The sequence below is a fragment of the Ursus americanus genome, chromosome 27 (assembly GCF_024610735.1).
Source record: "Ursus americanus isolate L20-20 chromosome 27, mUrsAme1.1.p, whole genome shotgun sequence".
NCBI classification, from domain to species: domain Eukaryota; kingdom Metazoa; phylum Chordata; class Mammalia; order Carnivora; family Ursidae; genus Ursus; species Ursus americanus.
This window is the reverse complement of record NC_142153.1, coordinates 38998300-39019897: the sequence shown is the minus strand read 5'-3', so window position 1 is coordinate 39019897 and position 21598 is coordinate 38998300. Positions and strand designations below refer to the sequence as shown.

At 44.0% G+C, this 21598-nt stretch overlaps 1 protein-coding gene across 6 annotated transcripts in view; it reads right to left on the bottom strand.

The window, feature by feature from the left end:
- Positions 1-6055: 6055 nt before the first annotated feature.
- The window catches only part of STOX2 (storkhead box 2), a 210382-nt gene continuing 194839 nt past the window's right edge, over positions 6056-21598 (bottom strand). For 4 of the 6 annotated variants that reach the window (XM_045785827.2, XM_087856516.1, XM_087856514.1 and 1 more), the window contains 2 exons: positions 17811-20076; positions 6056-12525 (listed from right to left, as the gene is read on the bottom strand). In XM_045785827.2, coding sequence (XP_045641783.1) covers positions 12330-12525; positions 17811-20076 — 2462 coding nt within the window. In that variant the 3' untranslated portion in view covers positions 6056-12329. Of the gene's footprint in view, positions 12526-13652; positions 17617-17810; positions 20077-21598 lie in introns of those variants that run through there. The other 2 variants (XM_045785829.2, XM_045785828.2) reach the window with 2 other exon arrangements.

Genomic DNA, 21598 nt, shown 5'->3' with positions numbered 1-21598 from the left:
CATGTGGCTAAGATGGGGGGAAAAACCTCAAAATCAAGACAGAGAAAATAAATTTTTTGTGATACTTGCGTGGAAAGTTTGCATAAATCATAGTCGGCTGTCTTTAGATTTAAGATACGGTTAAAAGGAAACCTATTGTGGCCGTGGTCGTAAATACTCCCACCGCTTCGGGGAGCCCTGCAGACACACAGCCTCAGGGACACAGACACACAGACTCTCCACACTCACCGAGCGAGGTCTGCCCCTTTCACGCGCAGCCAGCGGCTTTCCCCGCCTGGCAGATCCAGTGGCTTTGGACCACGTCTCTTCACTCCTCTCCCACCTTTGTAGGCGCCCAGTGAAACCCAGCCCCTCCGAGTCACCGCCCCGGCGGGCGCAGAGGAGAGGGCGTCCGCAGCGCATGCGCTCACAAGAAAGACTAGAGCTTCCCACTCAGAGTTTAATCTCATAGCAACTTTCTGACACCTCAAAAGCATCCTCTTGGTGGTTTTCTTTTGTGAGAGAAAAGACACACTGAGGCCGAGCAGCACGGCCAGCGAGCACATTTCCAGAAGTTTGCCTAGGTTAGAAGCAGGCCTGAGCAAAGTGCTCACGGTTTTTGAAATTTTGCTGGGAACATCACATGCAGCCTGTTGCTTGCACAGCCAAGCCTACTGAAGATTTCAGCGGTCTTAAGGGCCACTGAGAAACAATGACAAAGGAGGTGTGTGTCGCCCCCCCCCCCAGGTCCAGTAAATAGCATAAAAGTGGCATAAATTGTTTAGCTGAATTCATGGTCTTGGGCAAGAGTCTAAAGTCCTGACTTTAAGACGGAAATCGAGAACACAGTGTTGGGAATGATAGATGTTGTACTGTAAGAAAGGGAAAGAAGCCATACTTTTGTCAGGGCATGGAAGTGGAAAGGGGTGTTCAGAGAAGCCCTTGTGCATGGGAAGGCATTTGATCTGGACCTTGAAATGTGGTTAAAATTTAGATCTGCGGAGACTGAAATGGAGAGAAGGGGGTGGGGGCCTCCAAACATAGGATCTATTACTACTCAGTCAGCACAGCCCTTTCCCTACCAGTAGTGACAGTGTGACATAAGCAAAGGTACACATTAAATATTATCAGTAGTGGCCTTTTCCCCTCTGAACCTTAACATTTTTAGAACAATCCCATCAGACCAATTAAGTCAAGTTTATGATCTTCACGGTCCTGTCACATTAAGTAAGCCACCTACTTAGGATAAGTGAAAAACCCTTCCATTTTTTTTTTTACTTCCCTGTTTATTCATGATTACCTGATCAGTTTTATAAAATGCAGTGGATGAACTGCTATCCATGTATCCTACAACTGAACAATTAAATAAATGGACGGCGGTGTTGGGTGCCTGGTTTCTCACTGCTGGAGTAGGAGGTTACAGATAAGCAGGCTAGAATGATCCACGTAGTAATGGATTAGAGTGGGATACATCAGTATGAACCCACATTTAGCTTACCAGAGATATGGATGGTCACAGACAGAAATATTGACAGTCATGAATATACGCAGGTTAGCACGCACACCTCTGTCTCCTGGCTCTATCACCGGAGAGATCCCAGAAAGAATGGTTCTCCGGTAGGTGCCTGGGTGACTCAGTCGGTGATCCCAGAGTCCTGGGATTGGGTCCCGCATCAGGCTCCTTGCTCAGCGGGGAGTCTGCTTCTCCCTCTGCTCCCTTCCCCCTCACCCAGCTCGTGCTCTCTCTCTCAATCTCACAAAAATAAATAAAATCTAAAAAAAAAAAAAAAAAAGGAATGGCTCTCCAGTAGCAGTGAGCATGCCTGGTACCACTAGATGTTAGTTTCTAATACTATCCTCCAGGAAAAGAAACCAGGGCTCCTTGGAGAAGTGGTCGATTCTAAGACTGGGCCAGTATATACGAAATGAGCTTAGAGCATCGTACAGTGCCAGGAAGTTAGGAAGTGCTCGAAAACAACAGTCACCTGCCGTAAGGGGGGGGTGTCAAAGGACACCGGAGCCAACTGAAACAGCAGTCACTAGCAAATGCTGGAAAAACTCAAGGAATAACGTAAGCAGTAATGGACTACAACCCAAAGTACAAAATAAAGATCCATGAATCTACACTGATAGGAATAAATGACTAAGTAAAGGCAGAAGAGACATCTGTACAGAAGGGGTGCAGATAATCTGTTTAGATACTCCACCCTGAGATGGAGCCTCACCCCTTATTCCTTAAGTGTGAGCTGAGCATAGTGACTTTCTTCCAAAGAGGACAGTACGGAAGCCGAGGAAGGGTAACTTCCAAACAGTACCTCAAGCGAAGTGATCAAAGTTAACGTCAGTGGTATAAGTTACAGCGATAGTATTTACTCTTGATTCGGTATGATGAGAATGGCACCTTACTCTGTGAGCCCCCTCCCAGTAACACATGACTCCAGCCTGATCGTGAGAAAAGCATAGGACATACCCAAATTGAGGGACATTGTACAAAATTCCTGACCAATACCCTTCACAACTCATCAAAGGTCAAGGTCATCAAAGTCTAAATAATCAAAACAAAATCTGAGAAACTGTCTCAGAGCGGAGGAGACTAAGGAGACACAGCAATTAAATGTAATGTGGTATCCCGGACGGGCTCCTGCAACAGAAAAATGACAGGAGGAAGTCTGAATAAAGTATTGCTTTAGTGAACGGTTACGTATCAATACCGGTTCACTAACTGCAAGCACCGTACCGTACTAATGCAAGATGTTTAATGATGGGGAAACAGGAACGCTCTCTGCTATTGTCACAATATTTCTGTAATTCAAAAACTATTATAAAAGTTTTGCTTTAAAGACTCAATGGAAGTGCTTTAAATAAGCACTCTATGAAATATTCTGACTGCCAAAATCTTTAATACTGTATAAGAATTTGGTAGTGCTACCAATTAATTGGCTAGAACAAAAATCAATTGTAATAGATAACCCCATCAGACCCATTTGCCTGACTTCTTATGAGGCCAGCTGGCACCCCCAATCCACCTAATTTTGTCCCTCTTATTTATTTTTATTTTTTTAAAGATTTTATTTATTCATCTGAGAGAGAGAGAGAGAGAGAGAGCACAAGCAGGGGGAGAGGCAGAGGGAGAGGGAGAAGCAGATGCCCCGGTGAGCTGGGGCTTGATCCCAGGACCCTGAGATCATCACCTGAGCCGAAGGGAGATGCTTAACTATCTGAGCCACCCCGGCGCCCTAATTCGGTCCCTTTTAAAGGAACACAGAAGGAAACATGGGAGGACAACTGACTGCGGAAATGGAATCTTCTGTTCCCGAGGCCGTCACTGTGTCCCTAGGAACCCTGATACCTTCCGCAACTGAATATCGATCCTTTGACGTTCAGCACAGATGTCTTATGAACTGCCATCAAATAACATAGGACGGGGGAAAAAAGACCCTGTCATCTCCAATCCATTTAAGATGTGTTAACCTGTCGCATATCTTGTCAACAATTACAAACCATGTGAAGCGACACTGGGTGAGACAGACCCTGGTACCTTTGCGATCTAGCGGGATGGCAAATGGGGAAATGCTCTGCTGGTGGAAGATATTTGAGAATGAGATTTGAAATGCTAGAAACCACGGAGCTGTAGTTAACTTTAAAGGAAGTGCCTTTCAGGGGGGATTCCCTCCCCATACGCACAATCTAGGGGATAATAAAGAACGGCAGATGCTGGCTTGAACCACAGATAGAAAACTGTTCAAAGATAATTTCCCAAGATAATAAATCTCCACACATCATTAAAAGGGAGTCACACAGAAGTCAAACTATGGCCTCTTGCATGACATCTCGTTTTGTGTCATTGCCATTTGTAGACTATAGTGATACAGAGGCCTTTGGTCACATGCAGTAGCCAGCTGTCTATCATCGATCTATCTGTCATCTCTGGAAGCTGCCAGTGACTTATCAGACCTTTGATGAATCAGCTGGTGGCAGATTTCTATCCAAGTGTTGGAGAACAAAAAGCTCTTAGTGGAAAGGTGAGTGGAAGTGAGATTGAGGGAAGACAGTGGCCTGTGGCTCCAAAGAGGATAGGGCAATAGAAATAGGAAATTTAAAATACTAGCTACCAGTCGTAGCTACATACAGATTATGTATTCACTTATCAGATAGCCGACATTATAACACATACTTTTGTATCTATAATATATATGATATTATGTAAGTATATCATTAACATACAATACATAAAAATATATAAAAATAATTACATATACTTACACATAATTGAGACCAGGAAAGAGTCCAAACATTAGACAAGAAAGCATAACTACAAACAAATAAACAAAAATTCTTGATTAAGCGTGGAGAAAAGAGTAATAAAGTAAAATACACCCAAGAAATAGAAAAGAAAAATATTGCATGGAGCTTTACAACAAAGGAAGAGAAACAGGGGAGACAGGAAGGAGGGTGACCCAGGAGGAACGTGCTGGTGGAATTTGGGGGCTGGCTAAGTAACCCATCTAAAGGGGCATCATCACAGGCCAGTCCTGGCTGCAAGTGTGGGACCTTCCCTCCCCCTGACCCCCAGACACTAGCCCCAGAGTCCTAGGTCTGAGGAGGAAAGAATTCGCTCATCATTGCACATCATCAGTTCGGTTCTGTCCCTCGAATTCCAGATCAGCATCTCTGACCTACCTCTCTTACCAAACATATGGTATCTCCCTCTGGCTCTTAACACCTCACTTCTACTGCAGTTCTTCTAAGAAGATTCACCAGGAACCCCTGCTCACCTCTCTGGAGGGCAGGTGCCTTGGTTTTCCTTGGAACTGCCGTCTGGTGCAGTGCGCGCTGTGAACGTTCATCACACACACTTACTCCATGTGTTACATGATTAACTGTTTGCTTTACAGGGAAAGTCTGGAGCCACCGGGCCCAAACAGGGGGAATATCATGAAATCCAAGTATTCCCACAGTAGGGATACGATTTCACAGTTAAATAAATTATTAAAGTCAGGTGAATACCTTCTTTTTATTTCTCAGTGGCTCTCGATTTCACAGCTGTAACAGGGCAGCAGGCGCTCTGCTTGGCTTTTCTTGATGGACGAAAAAAAAAATCCCACCACTCTAGACACTAAAATAAGTTAAAACCATACCATTTCCTTTGGAAAGAAAAGATTTTTATGAACTGTGACCATTCTCTCAAAGGAGTCAGAACCCTGCCTTCCATCTTCTTATTACAGTCACCACGTTGCCTCCGTGTGTCTGGCTCGCTGGGCCGCTCTGAAGGGAGCACACAGTTCCCTCGCTTTGAGCACAGTTTTCCATCCTAGTGTAAACCCCAGTTTCTTCCAGTGTATTTGTTCTCCCGAACTTTCTGCTTGAAAAATCAAGTGTCTGAATTGAGACAGTTTAAAGTATCTATAGACAAACATAGACACCTAAAATCAGACTTGTCCTTCGGAGTGGTCACCTTGGGTTCTCCACGCTTATCCAAATGACAGTGTCATCGGAAGTCTGCTTTGGGTATTGCCTTTCAAGAAAAGCAGGCTCAACCTTACAGCTTCCTGTTGTTTTTGACTAATAATGCCGTTTCCTAGCCTTATCGTTGGCTTGACAGCAGATTACTTTTGGTTTGAAAAAAGGGAGTCCATTCTCCAAGGACAAAGATTTGCCACTGGGAAGGACAGCCAAGAGAGGATCTGATAGAGTCTGGAGGCAGTGAAACACAGAGGAATTCCCACCTCGGGAATATGTGGCTGTCCCCGGGGTGTTCGCTGGAAAGGGGATCATATTTACTTGGGGATAGAAGTTGTGCCCCACTGCTTTCTAATTTCACAGAAAACACAATTCTGGGCATCTCCAAGGCTGACTCGTCGAAATTTGAATAGCCAAAAAACTGTGGCTTTTTCAATACCCCTGGGAAAAGTTTCTGATCAGATAGTTCCCTTTTCAGTTGTTTTCATTCAAAAGCTCTAATAACAAAGATTGTACGGTAAAAAATTTGTTACAAAATCCTATTAATTGAGGAGAGAAGTGAATCGGTCTCACCTAAAGTATTTTCGCTCAAGTACCAAAAAAATCCACTTAGACATATAACCAAATGTTATTTAATATCTTAAAAAGTAACACAATCCAAAATGGATAGTTCACACAACACTACATAAACAACATGAACACAATATTACCATATGGAGGGACTTTCAAATATAGACTTACAAAAATCCCTGTGCTTTTTTTCCTTTTAAGTTATTATACTAAGCATGACAAGCCATCATCATTTACAATATGGCACACCGACACGATAAAAACCATGTTACAAATGTGCTGTCATAAATCAGTAACATTAGGGAAGACATTTCATGAACTGTAATTATTTCATATGAAATACTATACAATATAAACAGAACATCCATCTTGGATGACCTTTACAGCAACCAGAGACCAAGTAATTTAAAGTTTTTTTTTTTTTCAGTGCAAACACATTTTATTCAAGGCAGTCTTGGCTGCAAAACTCCTTTCTAACATACAGTAAATCCCACTTGCACTTCTTAATTCACTACCCCAATGCAATAGTCACATTCAGTCACTCAGAGAAAGATACCTGCAGAATTATGATCCCTTTAAACTTAACGTTGAAATTTAGTTCTTTTCTAGAAAGTAGTATCTATGTCAACTACTCTAAGGACCTTAATTTGTAGTTGTCAATACTTACATGAAGGTGACCCTAGGGCAGCTCTAGTCCTAACCCATCACGTGTGCACAATACCACACACTATTTTGCCCTTCCAATGTGGAAACCGTGACGGTGGATCGGTATCTAGGTGGAGGAGTGGGAAGGAGACAGGGAAGAAGGACCTGGGAGGAAAGGCGGGCAAGGAGCTGCTGAGTGTGTACTTCGTGAATTTCCCATAACTGCAGAGGACTGATACTGGAGGAGTTCTCAGATCTCAGATTTGGTACCTCTTTTTGGTGGGAGCAAGGGAACGGGGATGCCAAGGTCAGCTTTTGGACAGGGAGGTAGGCAGCTGTACATGGACCAGCCAAGCCTCTAGCCTTACGTTTGCTGCCTCACTTGTGAAACTCCCCTTCCCTCGTTGGCAGGGTGTGTGTGTGTGTGTGTGTGTGTGTGTGTGTGTGTGTGTGTGTGTGTTTGCATTTGAAGCCAACGATGAGCAATTAAAGCCCTATAACTGATAATATACAATCATAAGAAGGTTTAGTCCCCCTTGAGCCTTGTAGAATTCTCAACCTTGCCAATCAGCAACCGTAAGTCATGGAACAACGGTAAAGACACAGGATTATGTGAGAGAGGAGCAGTCACTGGGGAATCTCTCTCTGGGACGCTGCTGCAAAAGACGCTGAGAGTAACGCAATCAGGGAGGTGCCAACGTCTATTCGAAACACGCCAGGAAATTTAATCATGAATTTTTTTCATATATATAATTTATGAAATGTCTCCTCAATAAAAATCTATGGGAAAATACTGGATGTATCCTTAATACTGTAAAACCTTCTGGGAGAATGACAGAGTGACAGCTGATTCTTTTATCGAGCTTGGCAAAGATCAGAGCGATAGTAATCTTCCTGCCCCTATTTTACTAACCCCAAGCAAAACAGTGTTTTCCATGCTTTTGCATTCGTTCTTCCTGTGTTCTGGCTTCCCGAAGCCCTAGACATGTGCAGAAGCCTGGCTCGTTAACAGAAGAGAACCCGCAGGACGGTGGGGAGAGGTGGGGCTGGGGGGGAAGGAGAGGACAGGGTCACTTCTGCTTGGGGGTCTGCTGTCACCTGACAGCGTGCTGCTAGCTGGTTCTGTGGCTGGCCTGTGTCAATGGAGAAGATCCTCAGGAAGGATCTGGTATCTCCTAGTTTGAGAAAACACTGAGAGCTAGATCGGCTCCCTCGGAAATCCAGATTCTTCCAGGTAGGACTCAGTATCTTGTACTGAACTTGTAGTGCGTGATAGCAGCACAGGGAAGAGTACTTGATAAAGTTTTTAATTACAGTTTCTGTTTCAGCACCTTCCACTGCCCGGAGCAGTCATGTTCCTGAAGGGTGGTATTTTAGCACAGGAATTACAGAAGCCCAATAGGAAACTGTAAACAAGGGTGTATGTCTAGGATCTGCCTCGGACCGCAACGGCATTTGGATGGGTTTTGTAAAATTCCAAACACCCTGAACTCTTTGAATGAAAATGGACCAAAGTGTACAGTTGTATTTGTGTTCTTTATTAGCACACATCAGAAAAATAGCGTTGTATTTAGTGATTTCTCATGATGGTCTATCAAACAGATAGAAAACAGATCACAGGTAGCTGCCATGGAATTTCTGGGTAATCTGAGGTCCCTCCTTCTGTCTGTCCATTTCAAGTACGGGTATTACAAATAGGACCTGCTTTGTTAATTATTTGTCAATCTGAATGCTTTGGAAGCACTTTGAGATCCCAGAATGAACTGGCAAAGTCATGATAGTTTGTTGTTGGCTTTTAATCAAGCTCCAAATACTGCCCATGTTACAAATGGCGACACTTTTCAAAATAGGTTCACTATTGTATTGTGAGCTACACGCCTATAATTTACGTTAAAAACTTTATTTTCAAGTACACTTGGTGGCAATAAGTGGTTTTTATCCTGGGTAGGATTTTACAAAGCTGTGCCAACCTAAAAAAAAAAAAAAAAAAAAAAAAAAGCACACAATGCTTTCCTTTTCATCCAACAGGTTTTTCTCCCCATGGCGATTGCGATAGAATTTAAATTTACATCTTCGAGCCGCTGGCTGGGCTCTGAGAAAGGGAGACTTGGGAACAGCTGGTGTTCAGATCATCGTTAGTCCAGATTAACTTTCAATTTATGCCTCCTGAACTTGGGCTTTACGACATCAGAGAAGCACTAATTTGGTATTTTTATCCTGGTTGGTCCCCATTCAGCTCTTCTATTTGTCTTCCCTATTTGATGGCACCCCCCCTTTTCATATGCTCATTAAGGTCCCCTGAGATGTGCAAAATATATAAAACGGAATACAACTTATTGAACAGAACACAGCTCTTTTCGTTAAAATGAAGTCTGGGCTCGGGATGGTAGCATGTGAGTAGAGGCAGAGAGGCCCAAAGTACTTCAAAGCTGGCACGGTCCAGCCTGTGTGTCGTCAGTTACTGGAAACCTAGGATTCCCCAATCAGATTCTTACAGGAGTAAATAGCTTGCTAAATTATGTTTGCCGATCGGCTCTTCATCGGGGAGAACTCTTAGCAGGAATGGGGGTGGGGGAGGGGGGTGGGGAAAGACAAGAAATGTCAACTTCCTTTCGTTGGTAACAAAATCAAGTGTGCTTCAGTGGGAAAGAGAGGAGAGACAGGCTTACATCTGAAAGCGCGATAATGCCGTAAAACAACCACGGCCATGAAGAAGTCACGAGTCCACAGGGGCGGTCACTGACACACACACAGAACGCCATGGCCTCGTGTTTACGGAGGTTTTCAACTTTGCTTTTCTGAACAATACACTTTAAACACACTGCTGCCGCTTCATCAAATTTATGGAGGTAGTTCTATGTAAAAATAAAAATTGCCATAAAGTAATATGCTGCATCATAATAATACATAAGTGTGCAAAATGCCGACAGACGGGTTGACCCTTTCAAGTTGAACGCTACACAGAGATTCAACCAGACTCAGTTCTGTAAACCTTTCAGCTGATAAACTCTAAGTGAAGACTAGATAAGCAGCCACGTCACACAAAGCTATCAGTTCAGGGGAGGAAAAGGATGTCGGCAAAGCTCGGCGTGGGCTGAGGGTTCGGTCACCGAGAAGCTCGCCCGCCGACCGAGGACCATCTCGGGTCACATCTGTAACAATGCTTCCCGCCGCCACGCCTCCCCCATCCAGGACTCCTGATTAGATGCAGACGGGGACACTTCCACACGGAACGTCTGCTTACGTCGTAGCATCTTTAAAGCCCATCTTTTCTATGCTAATGGCTCCAGGTCTAAGGGAGTTGTTTTTAAAATCATGTACCCCATAGCATCAGGCAAATAGTATACACATTTTATTTGAATAATGTCTTCTGTAAACCTATTTCTTGTGAAATATTGATAAATTCCTATTTTAAAGCTTCTCTTGAAGGTAATGCTTTCCTTTCCTGTCCACACAGCGTTTGATTATTATAATGGCTACTTTCAGAGGATCAACGAGAGACGATGTATTGTTTCAATGGTTACATTATTTATGTATTGATGGTACGATTCAACACTTGAGAGCAGGTTTTTTTGGGAAAAAAAGGAATTTAGACAAGAATTTAGCAACCGTATGGTATATAACTCCCCAAGGAAAAAGACTGTGTACAGTCTATTAGATACATTGTCATTCCTCCTGGACATATTTAAGCAATGAGACAAATAGTGCATTTCTGGGCAATCAGGGCATGCCTTGGAGGAAATAAGGCCTGAGACTGAAAGCCAACTGACTTAAGCATTTTAGTGGTATGGGGTTTACCAAGAAATGTGCTTACGTTTCATTATAAGCACAAAACAAGGAATCTAGACTGAACTCGATGAGTCCAGTTTGACCTAATGCAACTTCCAAATATCTGAAAAAGCATGAGAGAGTATCCATATGTTTCAAGAATCGGTCCAACTCTGTGGAGGGGTGCGTTCTGTAAACAGATCCCTAGTAATTGAACCTACTACTGAAGCAGAGTGTTTCACACATTTTATGCCAATTACCGAAGTCTGAGGTGGAAAGATTTTAGATTTATTTTTGGATATGTATTTTATGGTTAGATGGCTCCAAACATCATATGCCACTAAACTAAACTTTTGGTCAGACCATTTACTTGTGTCATATGTAACACTTCTGCAAGTAATTTTTCATTATCTACACGTTTAGCCCATTGTTCTCATAGAATAAAACGGGGAACTTTGAAATGTCTCTTTTCTGTAAACTTGAAGCTCGATTATTGGTAATCCCTTTGCTGCTGAGTCTTCCTTGTATTCAACATGACATTGTAAACCAAAGCAAAATGTTAATAAACCATTTTGAAGTAAGTTGGGCTTGTAACTATACATCCACCTAAAAACGCCTCCTGAAATTGGTTACAAAGTGTCTGTAAACATTACTCTGGCACAGTTCATGTATGCATAATTGTTACTCTGATAAATTTCAGGGGAGTACAAGCTCGGGTTATACCATACTTGCAGAATGAGCACATTCTGTTGGTAATTACATGGGCACATGTATATTTCTAATCAAAAATTATTTTAAAGTTTTCTCTATAGATATCTTTCCAGGAATAAAAGGCCTGAAGTTCAACTCTCCCTAACTTTGCTCTTTCCTATAACCACTAAAAATGATCTCCCATAGCCTAATTTAGGCATTCTATTTAAAACTACATAAAATAGATTAATGTCCTTCCATTAGAAAGAATAACATCCCCAGGCCTACTCTTCATTTGTATCACAAAGAACAGTTTGCTTTTAAACAAACTAATTATCGTATCTATTATAGTAAGATAGGATCATCCTAAGTGTCACAAGGAGGAAATTATCTTCCTTAAATATTTGATTGACACCGTTAAAGAGTCCACATTTCCCTCTTCCATCCCTTAGCACTGTGCCCCAGCCAGGCTGGGGATCCGCTTCCTTCGTCCACTTCAGAATCAAAGGCCTATATTCCTGTTTGTGATTATGGAAGGTTCAAAATCAGACAAGCATCTGTTACACTTAAAAACAAAATCCTGAAAACAAACACTCCCAGAAGTTCGGTCACGACCCCTTCTGACACACTTCCACAGGCTCCTGCAAAATCGTGTCACGAAAACTCACAGTGAGAAATGACTCGTGCATAAACGATTCACACACAAAGGGCTGGGGTCCCTTCTGGTCGGTGTGACATTGATTTCCCTCAAGGCGGACCCTGGCATTTGACATTTTGTGGTGGCTTACATTTTCTTTTTCTTTTTTTTGGAGGGGGGGGAAGTGTCAAGGATCAGTTCCGTGGCACCCTCTGACCACAGACTGGGAGCAACACGCATCTGTGGCATTTAAAAATGGAATTGACAACTTCATGACATTGGAATGCATATCACACTTACAGTGTCTAGACTTTCCTACGTATGCTCAGTTACAAGTAGTGGAGCAAAAGTATACAGATCACCCCTACTGCTATCCGGTTGCTACAGAGCCATAAATGTGAAAAGCAATACTCTGAAATAAAGAGTTTTGTTTTTTGCCCTAGCCTACTTAGCAGCACAGTTTAAGTAAACACAAAAACTGTGGTCGAGATGCTTGTCTTTCCCAAGATGTAAACATCAGTCCCAGTGTCGTAAACTTGGCTGTATCGAATGAGACAGGAGATCTGAGGCAGAACGACCGTCACACACTAGTAACAGAAGCTTGCAAGCAGTTGGAGGGTTTCTGTAATTTCTCAGCTTCGCTGGTTGCGGGGTCCGTGCTTGCTCGGAAGCTGAAGGCCGGGCCGGCTCCACCGTGGACCGGGCTCAAGGTAGCGTTCTGACGACGGTTGCTTTCAACAATGCTTGACGTGTTGGAAGCCAGGCTCTCCCGAGTGCTAAAAGAGTAAAAAGGGTTTGTTTTGTTTTGTTTTAAACATAAATAATTATCTCGTGAGCCCCAGAGGAAGAGCAAATGGTGTAGTTAATGGATTTCCTCTGTTGGCCCATGACGTCATATATACACCAACCTCACGCTGATTATTCACATATGCTCTTCCAGCGTGGGCTCCAGAAGCTTTCGCACATGTTACAATCAGCAGCACCCTGAATGACGGGTTTTCGTCCAGCTAAATGCACTTTAAATGTTTTCCCCTTCCTTTCCCATTCAAGGAAACCGCTTCCAAATTTGATGTGATAACTATCGCGTTCATTTTAGAGAAGAATCCTCTTAAATACACATGTGCGATGATTTCATTTCAGGCTGGAAATTCACTGAATAAATGAATAAACTCAATTTGGCCCCTAATGATTCTGTTATCATTCCTGATTAGCAGATTTTTACTTTGGTGGGCTTCAAGCATGCCGTTAGCTAATTTGCCACGCTGATGGGAATAAAATTCTTAAAACACTTCGCACCTCTGTTTCAAAAGTTAACACTCTCATTGGAAATACATTATATTTTCTGATAAGGAATCTTAGATTTTCCCATTCATTTGTGAAATTTACGTCCTCTCCCCCCACTTTGGGAGCAATATTTTATTTTTCAAGGATTCCTACAGAATAAAGGTGATTTAAAGGCTTTAGTATTTCTACTTCTCTTTAAATTTTTCTAAGTTAGAAACTCATGAATTTGTTTCATGGCTCCAAGAGATTCAGAACATTAACATTTTAAATGTGTAGAGCAATAGTGGAATTGGAAGGTTTCTTGGCCTGATTGATAGGAACTGAACAGGTCCTATGTTCAAAGTCCTCAAAATGGGAGTAAGAAACTTAGTTTACAAAAAGATTGAAGAAACCACACTGAAGCTCAAAACATCCACCCACCCGACTGGACAGATTCAGCATTGAGGCAATATTCTTTGAGAGCTGGCCCCCCCCCCATCACCGATTTAAGCCTGCTGAAACTAGTCAGCAGGCCAGACCACTGCAGTGGACATCCTCGCCACCTCTCTTTCATTCCCATACTAAATTAGAAGCAATTTGTCTAAACCCTACACAGTTTCTCCTGCTATCGGAGTGTAGGGTGTTCCTGTGAAATCTTTCGTAAGATAGATTCGTAGCGGAAAGAATATTCTCGTGCTTTCCAAACATTCGCCATTAATGCCACTTTGTTTTTATGAAAGACCTACATTAGTACCTGTTTTCTGCTAACTGAAAGAAATCAGAAGATTTTTGCTTTCACAAAGAAAGCTGTTACTAATGTTGGGTCTTTCGTAAAAGTGAAGGGATGTTAACACGAAGTTTCAGAAAGCGGGGGATGCCTGTACTTTGTTTGGCAGAACTTCCTTGATAGTGGATTATCTCATCCTAACCCTGTGGCCTTGAATTTGCTTCTCATCCAGGAGCCAAGAGGTAATTATTTAAAAGGAAGTTTGTTCATCAGACTACCAAAGACAACTGGGTATTTCTCGACGGCAAAGGGCACCTCCAGAACGTTAATGCATTTATAGAAATAAGTTAAGTTCTTTCATTGTGCTTACGGTAGATCTGAACCTACCTAAAGAATACCCCAAAACATTATCACTAAGCGATGTTAAGCGCTAGACTCACCTACTTACCTGCCTTACACCTTCCCTAAGAAAATGCACCCGTGGCTTGCCAGCACCACAGCTGAGGCCCAGGGTCAGGCGGGGGAAGGAAGAAGGGCAATCAACATGTAGACCCCCAACGATTGTGTGACACGCTCCTTCGGTTTCACTCTTAATCGTGAGAGTAACTTTTTACAGTATTTGATTTCCCCATCTCCAAATTGAGGAGAGTTACGAGATCTATCTACTCCCAGAGTGACTGTGGAGAAGTACACGTCGATGAACCTGTACACTGGAAAGCTACATACGTTATCACTGTTTTGGTTATACATCGGGCATCGCACATCGGGCGTCTAATGGATGAAGGAGCTGCTATGAGTTGGTTTCAGAATCCGTGTGACTAATGACACCTTTTCTACGGAAAAATGCATTTTCGGGTCCAGAAGACCTTAAACCCGCTTAAACCTTTGAAACCAGCTTTTGAGGCCCAGGCTTCACACTCATCAAGTACCCGCTGTATGCCAGGCACTGTGCCAGGCACTGTGCACACACATCACCGCAAAACATCGTCTAAGTGGGGAGCTGTCCGTGCTCTAAGATGCATCTGACCACCTTTGGCCAGACTCATTCATAGTGATAAATACATACCGTGCTCCAGCTTCTCCGAAGGATATATTTCGTTACCGTGTAACGAGTGCAGGGTTCTGGGTGTGATGACGAAAAGCTAATGCAGATAGAGCATCAGCAGAACAAATACTCCCCTGATTTAGAAGTTCTTAGCTTTCTTGGAAAAGACACCCAGTGGAGCGCAAGCTTAGCAATAAGAGGTCAGGATTTTATAAGCAGAAAAAGTGAACGGAGCAGGGGTGCCGCTCATCGTCCTGGATGCGCGTGCTTCCCTCGGCCCCGCGCTCCCACGCCGCGTGCTCACCCTACACGAGGCAGGCCCGTCCCTGGCAGCTTTGCTACCTCGGATTTTCACACCGTGTTTGTCAACCAGCGTTTGGCCTCAGATTGGGAATCGCAGGCTTTTCAGGTCAAGATTTCTCGTGTTCAATATGAGATCTCGGAGCATAGGTGAAGCTTCTACCTTTTTCCTTCTCAAAACCCTTTAGGTCTCAGCGAAAGGGACTGAGGAACTTTGGGAATGTGACTGAACGTGGCTTCTGAGCCTGCGCAGAAGGCGGGGAGTGTGGAGATCACCTTTCTGGGTCGTCGTTGTTGTTACTGGATCTTAGTCGCAGTGGAATATGTACTGAAACACTCGAATAAACGGCCCACTTAAGGTTTGTATCTCACGGCAGTGGAGAAGTATCGGCCTGATAATGCGATTTGGCTGAAATACTCCTCATGCTGGAGAATAAAACTCCCCGTAACTCAAATATTCTCCTTCATAGACCATTCTCACGCATCAGAAAACAACGTAGTTGATTAACTGAGGTGTACTGAAAATACAGCTTAAAAACAGTTGTGACCTAATTTCTAACCAAAGGATATTAAATATGAAAGGGGCAAAATTAGGAATTGTTCTGCAGATTATCTAACTGCATGAAATTTATGGGCGATCTGCATATTCCTATAGAGAAAATTCTACCCAACGGTAGTGGACAGACACGTAGCTGAATGTGAGAAAGCTGTCTCCTCAGAACCATGTTGCCTCTTACCGTGACGAGGCGCTTAACCTTAAGCACCTTATTAAACAAATGAAAGCAAACTTACTCCAAGAAATAATCCCATGCATAAATTCTACATTCTGCATCCCAAATTTAGAGATAAAACAATACATTCTGTGGCGAGACTGATTCAGCTATTTCATGAGTATTTGTGTTTATTTGTCCCCAAACAAACAAAACCTCTTTCAGTATCATGTGGTGGTAGGTTGTTGAGTTAGAACCCATTAAACTACTCTCAATATCTCCGTAGCAATTATGTGGGGAGCCCCGCAGCCTCCCTCTGGCGAGGTGCAGGACCCAGAGGGCACGGGGCAAGGTCAGAAACTGGTGTGCAGAGCACAAGGCACGCAGAGTCTGCATAATAAGAAACAGCTGAACATAAGGTACAGGCGGATAAACCACACCTTCCATAAGCAATGGTTTTGAACGTCTACCATCAATTACAGACCTTCAATTATGCCTCTCTGGTATCCACTGTTAGAAATTCAAGAGAAAAAAAAGAGCAGAAGAGGGAAATAGAAAGAAAAGGATATATGAAAGAATTGGTAGACAAGATTTGAGTTAGGATTTTAAAAAAAATATTTAGTGAAAGTTATTTTGTAGGAAAGTCACTTAATAGGCCAGTAGTTTTTGGACTGAGTGCCACGGCTCCCTGGGGTAAGTCAGGGCTTCTTGAGGGACAGGCAGAGGAGACATGGGGCTCCTGGCCTCACACCCACTTTAACCAGAGCACCATCTCTGTGCTTTGTTTAGACATTAGCCTTCCACACTTGTGTTAACTTGGAAAAAAAGGTTACATGGCAAAAACAATCATCATCATAATCAAAAACCAGCCCTTTAAGAAGTAACAAAGGTCTAATATGGGACAGATTAATGATTCCCAATTCTGATCTGGGGATGCTCTGTCCCCAAATCATCCAGAGATAAAGTGAAATGATCACAACAGCACTAAGTTTCATTCTTAATAGTAAAATATATGAAGTATATGATCATATCTGGGTACTTGTTAAAATTATCAACATCGTAGAATCTTGGGAATCGTGGCTAATGAGAAATGTCCACCTCTCAGTAGTATTTCTGCATCTCAGAGTCACCAATCTGGAGTAGAGTTTAGAAGGAGAATTAGGTCCCGAGTTGCCCTTTGAGGAGAAGGAAGAGTTAAAGAGAAAAAAAAGGAAGTTGCATAGACTATCTTTTGCTTTCTTAACCCCCGAACCACTTCAGTGTGCTGGACATGACCCTCAGGCATTGCACACTCTCTGCTGAATTACCAGCTATGATCAGAGTGCCTTATGGGTTGTATCAGTTCTGCGGGAGAGAGAGGAGTGTGGGCAAACGCTTTGATCTAAGGGAACACAGCCCCTCACTGTTCTGTGAGAGACACAAGGTTCCATTTCTCTGTGGACGTGAAGTGTATAAGCAAAGTGGGGGAGGGAGTGCACGGAGTCGGGACTGCAATGGCAACGAGCACCTAGATCCCCCGGAGAGGTGTTGACATCTGCTATTCCCACTAGAAGGACCCCGTCCTTGGGTGAATCAATTTATACCCAAGCCCTACTCAACCCCCAAATGACTCCTGACCACTCATTCTACTCAAAAAGTTACTATTTTTAAGGACCTAAAAAAACCCTTCTTTTATCAGCATGGTGGCAATGTAAACAAAGAAGAAAAGTCCTGGAAAATGCTGGTCCTAGTTAGATTGGCCTGATGCAAGTTTGAGGGAGGAAGCCAACCCACCAGTCCAGATTGGTGATCTCTACAGCTGCAGAAACATTTGTTTCAATTCCTGAAAAAGAAGTCAGAAACAGGTCGTTAACAGCACAACTCACACAACCCTTAACCCGCATTCATGGAATTAAAACTGTGAAGTCAGAAACTTTTCAAGTTATTTGTATAAAGCCCCAGGCCCTGATGGGTGTGTGCGTGTGCGTGCATGGGTGTGTGTGTGTGCGTGCACGTGCACAGAGATGCCTCTCCTACCGTGGGGAGTTGAATCCGCTGTCCACAGTGATGCTGCTGCTGTCCATGCTGTCGAGACGAGCTGAATGGGTGGCTCGCTGGTTGCTGCTACTGTCGGTTTCTTTGGGGGCAAGGAGGGTAAGGTTCTTCTCAAACTTCCTCTGTAAGTCTCTTTCCTTCTCCCTCTCAAGGAGCCACTGCATGGTGCCTACGTCATCTCTGTTCTTTTCCTCCTCGGTGTTCTTGTTTGCCCCTTCCTCGGAGTCGTCGTCATCGGACACATTGTAATAGTCAAAGGAGGCTTCCTGGTTCCCCCCCGACTCCTGCTGACGCTGGGAACCAGGCATGGCTGGTGCCACCGAGGTCCCCAGGGACGGCTCCAGCTTCTCACAGCGGCCTGGCAGTGTGTCGGCAGGTGTCTTCGGGAGAGATTTGAGGAGGGACAGGCTCGGTTTGTGATAGCTATTTACAGACAAGGTGCTGTGAAGAGGTTTGAACAGTGTGTCTTTGCTGAATATCTCTTTCCTCTTGTCCAGGCTGCTGGGCTCAGCGCCGTGGTGCTGGACGAGGCGTCCATTGGCAATGCCTTCTGCCACTGCGCCCGAAGCAGCTGGGCCCCCACCTGGCCCTTTTGGTGACTCCTCCTTGTGCCCCACCGGCTCTCTGGAAGAATGTGGGGCCTGCCTATCGGACAGAGGCGGCTTTTTCACCCCTTCTGCCAGAGTCAGAGTGTCACGATCCTCTTTGTTCTTTCCCAGAGGCGATGGTGCCGTGAGCACCGTCTCGCTGGAGGTGTTGCACTGGAAATACTCATCTGTAGCTGTTTTTGTTGGACAAGAGTTGAGTTCCCCATAGGATGGCAAGCTCTCGGGTGGTTTGCCTGGCTCCAAAAGGCTACACGCACTAGAAGGTTCCTTGCTGCTACCGACTATTTCTGGAATACACACCTCTTTGTAGCTCGTGGATGAAACATGAGCCCTTTGATGACCAATTGTTTGTGCAGGCCTTAAAGTACTGTCGTCGATGTAGGATTGGCTGGGGGTTTGGTCATCTTGGCTACAGCCTTCGGCCAGGTCTTCTGGTGTCCCTAGAGAAGAAGCCCCCAGAGGGCCCTTTGAGTTATCCATCGATCTGGATCTCTCCTTGGCTTTGCTGGATCTCTCATTCCTGGACCTTCGGTCCTGGGTATGGCTGTGGCTTCGGTGCACTTTTGAGTGGGAGCTTCCCCTGGAAGGTTCAGGAAAAGGCATCTCAGTTCTCCTTTTGGCCAATTCCCCAGACACATCCCATTCTGGTGTCATGGGGAAATGAGACTCAATCACGTTTGTGTTGCTATGCATGATGAAGTTATCTCCTTTGTGTTCAATGATGAAGCAGCCCTCCCTGGGTGCCCTGGTAAGAGGATCACAAAAGTCATACTCTCTGTCACCTGGGATATCCAGATGAGAACCATCCGAAGGGTCTCCTTTAGACACTCGTGTCTTGCTGTGTGACCGAGATTTTCCGTGGGACTTTCGATGAGTCCTACTCTTTTTACTTCTTCCACTGTGATGGGCAGAGGACCCAGCTTTACTCCTATGCGCTTTTTCTTCTTCAAGTTTCTTCATTAGTGCAGTGTGCCTCATGACATTTTCCACGGTCAAGTCCGGGTTAATACGCCTAATGATTTCCATTTCCACTTCCCTAGGGATAGTAGTTGGCGTGTCTTCATCTCGCAGGGGCCACTCCTCAGGAGGAAACTGGGCAGAGAAATTGGCTAGCTGTTTGGTCTTATCTTTTTTAAAACTTAGCCGGAATAACTTTAGCCCAAATTTTTTGGACTGCTTTTCACTATCTTTAGGTTTTGAGAGAGTTTCTGTCTTATAAGAAAAGTTTACAGTACTTTTACTCTTTTCCGTGGGTGGCACCTGGCAGAGTGATGGAGGGCAATAGGGGTCCTTGCAGTCCTTGGCAGGTTTCCTCTGCAGAGTGGAAGCGTGCATGCTGTGCATGTCCTCTCTGCAGCAGTGGCAAGAGTCGCAGTGGTTTCTGGGCAATGTTCTTTCCCTGACGCAGCCTGAGGCAGAGGGCGTTATGGTTCCGGGTTGTGGAGAGGTACACTGAGACCTGTCAGGTATCCTCTCATCCAAATGGTACCATTTACTGTTAGTTCTTATGAGAGAAGGGGTAATGAAATAAGTCTGTGGGGTCACGATGAAATAGCCATCCGGAGTCGGATAGATCTTCCTCTCCCGCACCAGCGTGTTCAACGTGTGCCGCAGAATTTCTTGGCTCGGGGTGGGAACACCTAAAACCAAAGGAACACGCACTCATGAGAATGTAGAGGGAACCTGTTGCTGGGTCCTGACTTTTCAGAATCTGCTCTGGACTGAATGTTTGTACCCCCACCCCCAATATTCCTATGTGCAAATCCTAATCCCCGATGTGACGGTACCAGAAGGTACACTTCGGGAAGTGACTAGGTTTAGATGAGTTCTTGGGGGGGGGGGCTCATGATGTGCCCTCGTGAGAAGAGGAAGAGACCAGAGCTCCCTCGCTCTGCCATGTGAGGGTACAGCCATCCTCAAGCCAGCAAGAGGGCCCCCCCCCAGACACCAAATCTGCGGGTGCCTGCATCTCAGAGCTGCCAGCCTTTCAGGACTATGAGAAATAAATGTCTGTTGCTTCAATCACCCCGTCTATGGGATTTTGTTACAGCAGCCCAAACTAAGACAAAATCCTATTGATTTTGCCAAGCTTCAGAGTATTATCACGTGGCAAGTCAGCAGGACTCAGAGGGGTTCAGGAACAGAGGTGGAAGCCAGGTGCAGTGAGATGGGAACTATTGTCACGAGGCCTTTACTGAACTGAGCCATCAAAGGCAGAGTATTTTTAACGGAGGGGAAAATGAAAAATGTTTTACATGATGTAATATACATTTAGAAAAAAGCTTTTCTCAATACAAAAAAAAACAAGGGAAACTGGGTTGAAATAGCTGTCTTGCATTGAGGAAGACATAAAAAGATGGAAAGATATTCCATGCTCATGGATCGGAAGAATTAACATAGTTAAAATGTCCATGCTACCCAGAGCAATCTACACTTTCAATGCTATCCCGATCAAAATACCGAGAACGTTTTTCAAAGAACTGGAACAAATAGTCCTTAAATTTGTATGGAACCAGAAAAGACCCCGAATCTCCAAGGATCTGTTGAAAAGGAAAAACAAAGCTGGGGGCATCACAATGCCGGATTTCGAGCTGTACTACAAAGCTGTGATCACAAAGACAGCATGGTACTGGCACAAAAACAGACACATAGACCAATGGAACAGAATAGAGAACCCAGAAATGGACCCTCGGCTCTTTGGGCAACTAATATTTGATAAAGCAGGAAAAAATATCCGGTGGGAAAAAGACAGTCTCTTCAATAAATGGTGCTGGGAAAATTGGACAGCTACATGCAAAAGAATGAAACTTGACCACTATCTCACACCATACACAAAAATAAACTCCAAATGGATGAAAGACCTCGATGTGAGACAGGAATCCATCAAAATTCTAGAGGAGAACATAGGCAGCAACCTCTACGACATCGGCCAAAGCAACCTTTTTCATGATACATCCCCAAAGGCAAGAGAAACAAAAGACAAAATGAATTTATGGGACTTCATCAAGATTAAAAGTTTCTGCACAGCCAAGGAAACAGTCAGAAAAACTAAGAGGCAGCCCACGGAATGGGAGAAGATATTTGCAAATGACACTACAGATAAAGGACTGGTATCCAAGATCTACAAAGAACTTCTCAAACTCAATACACGAGAAACAAATA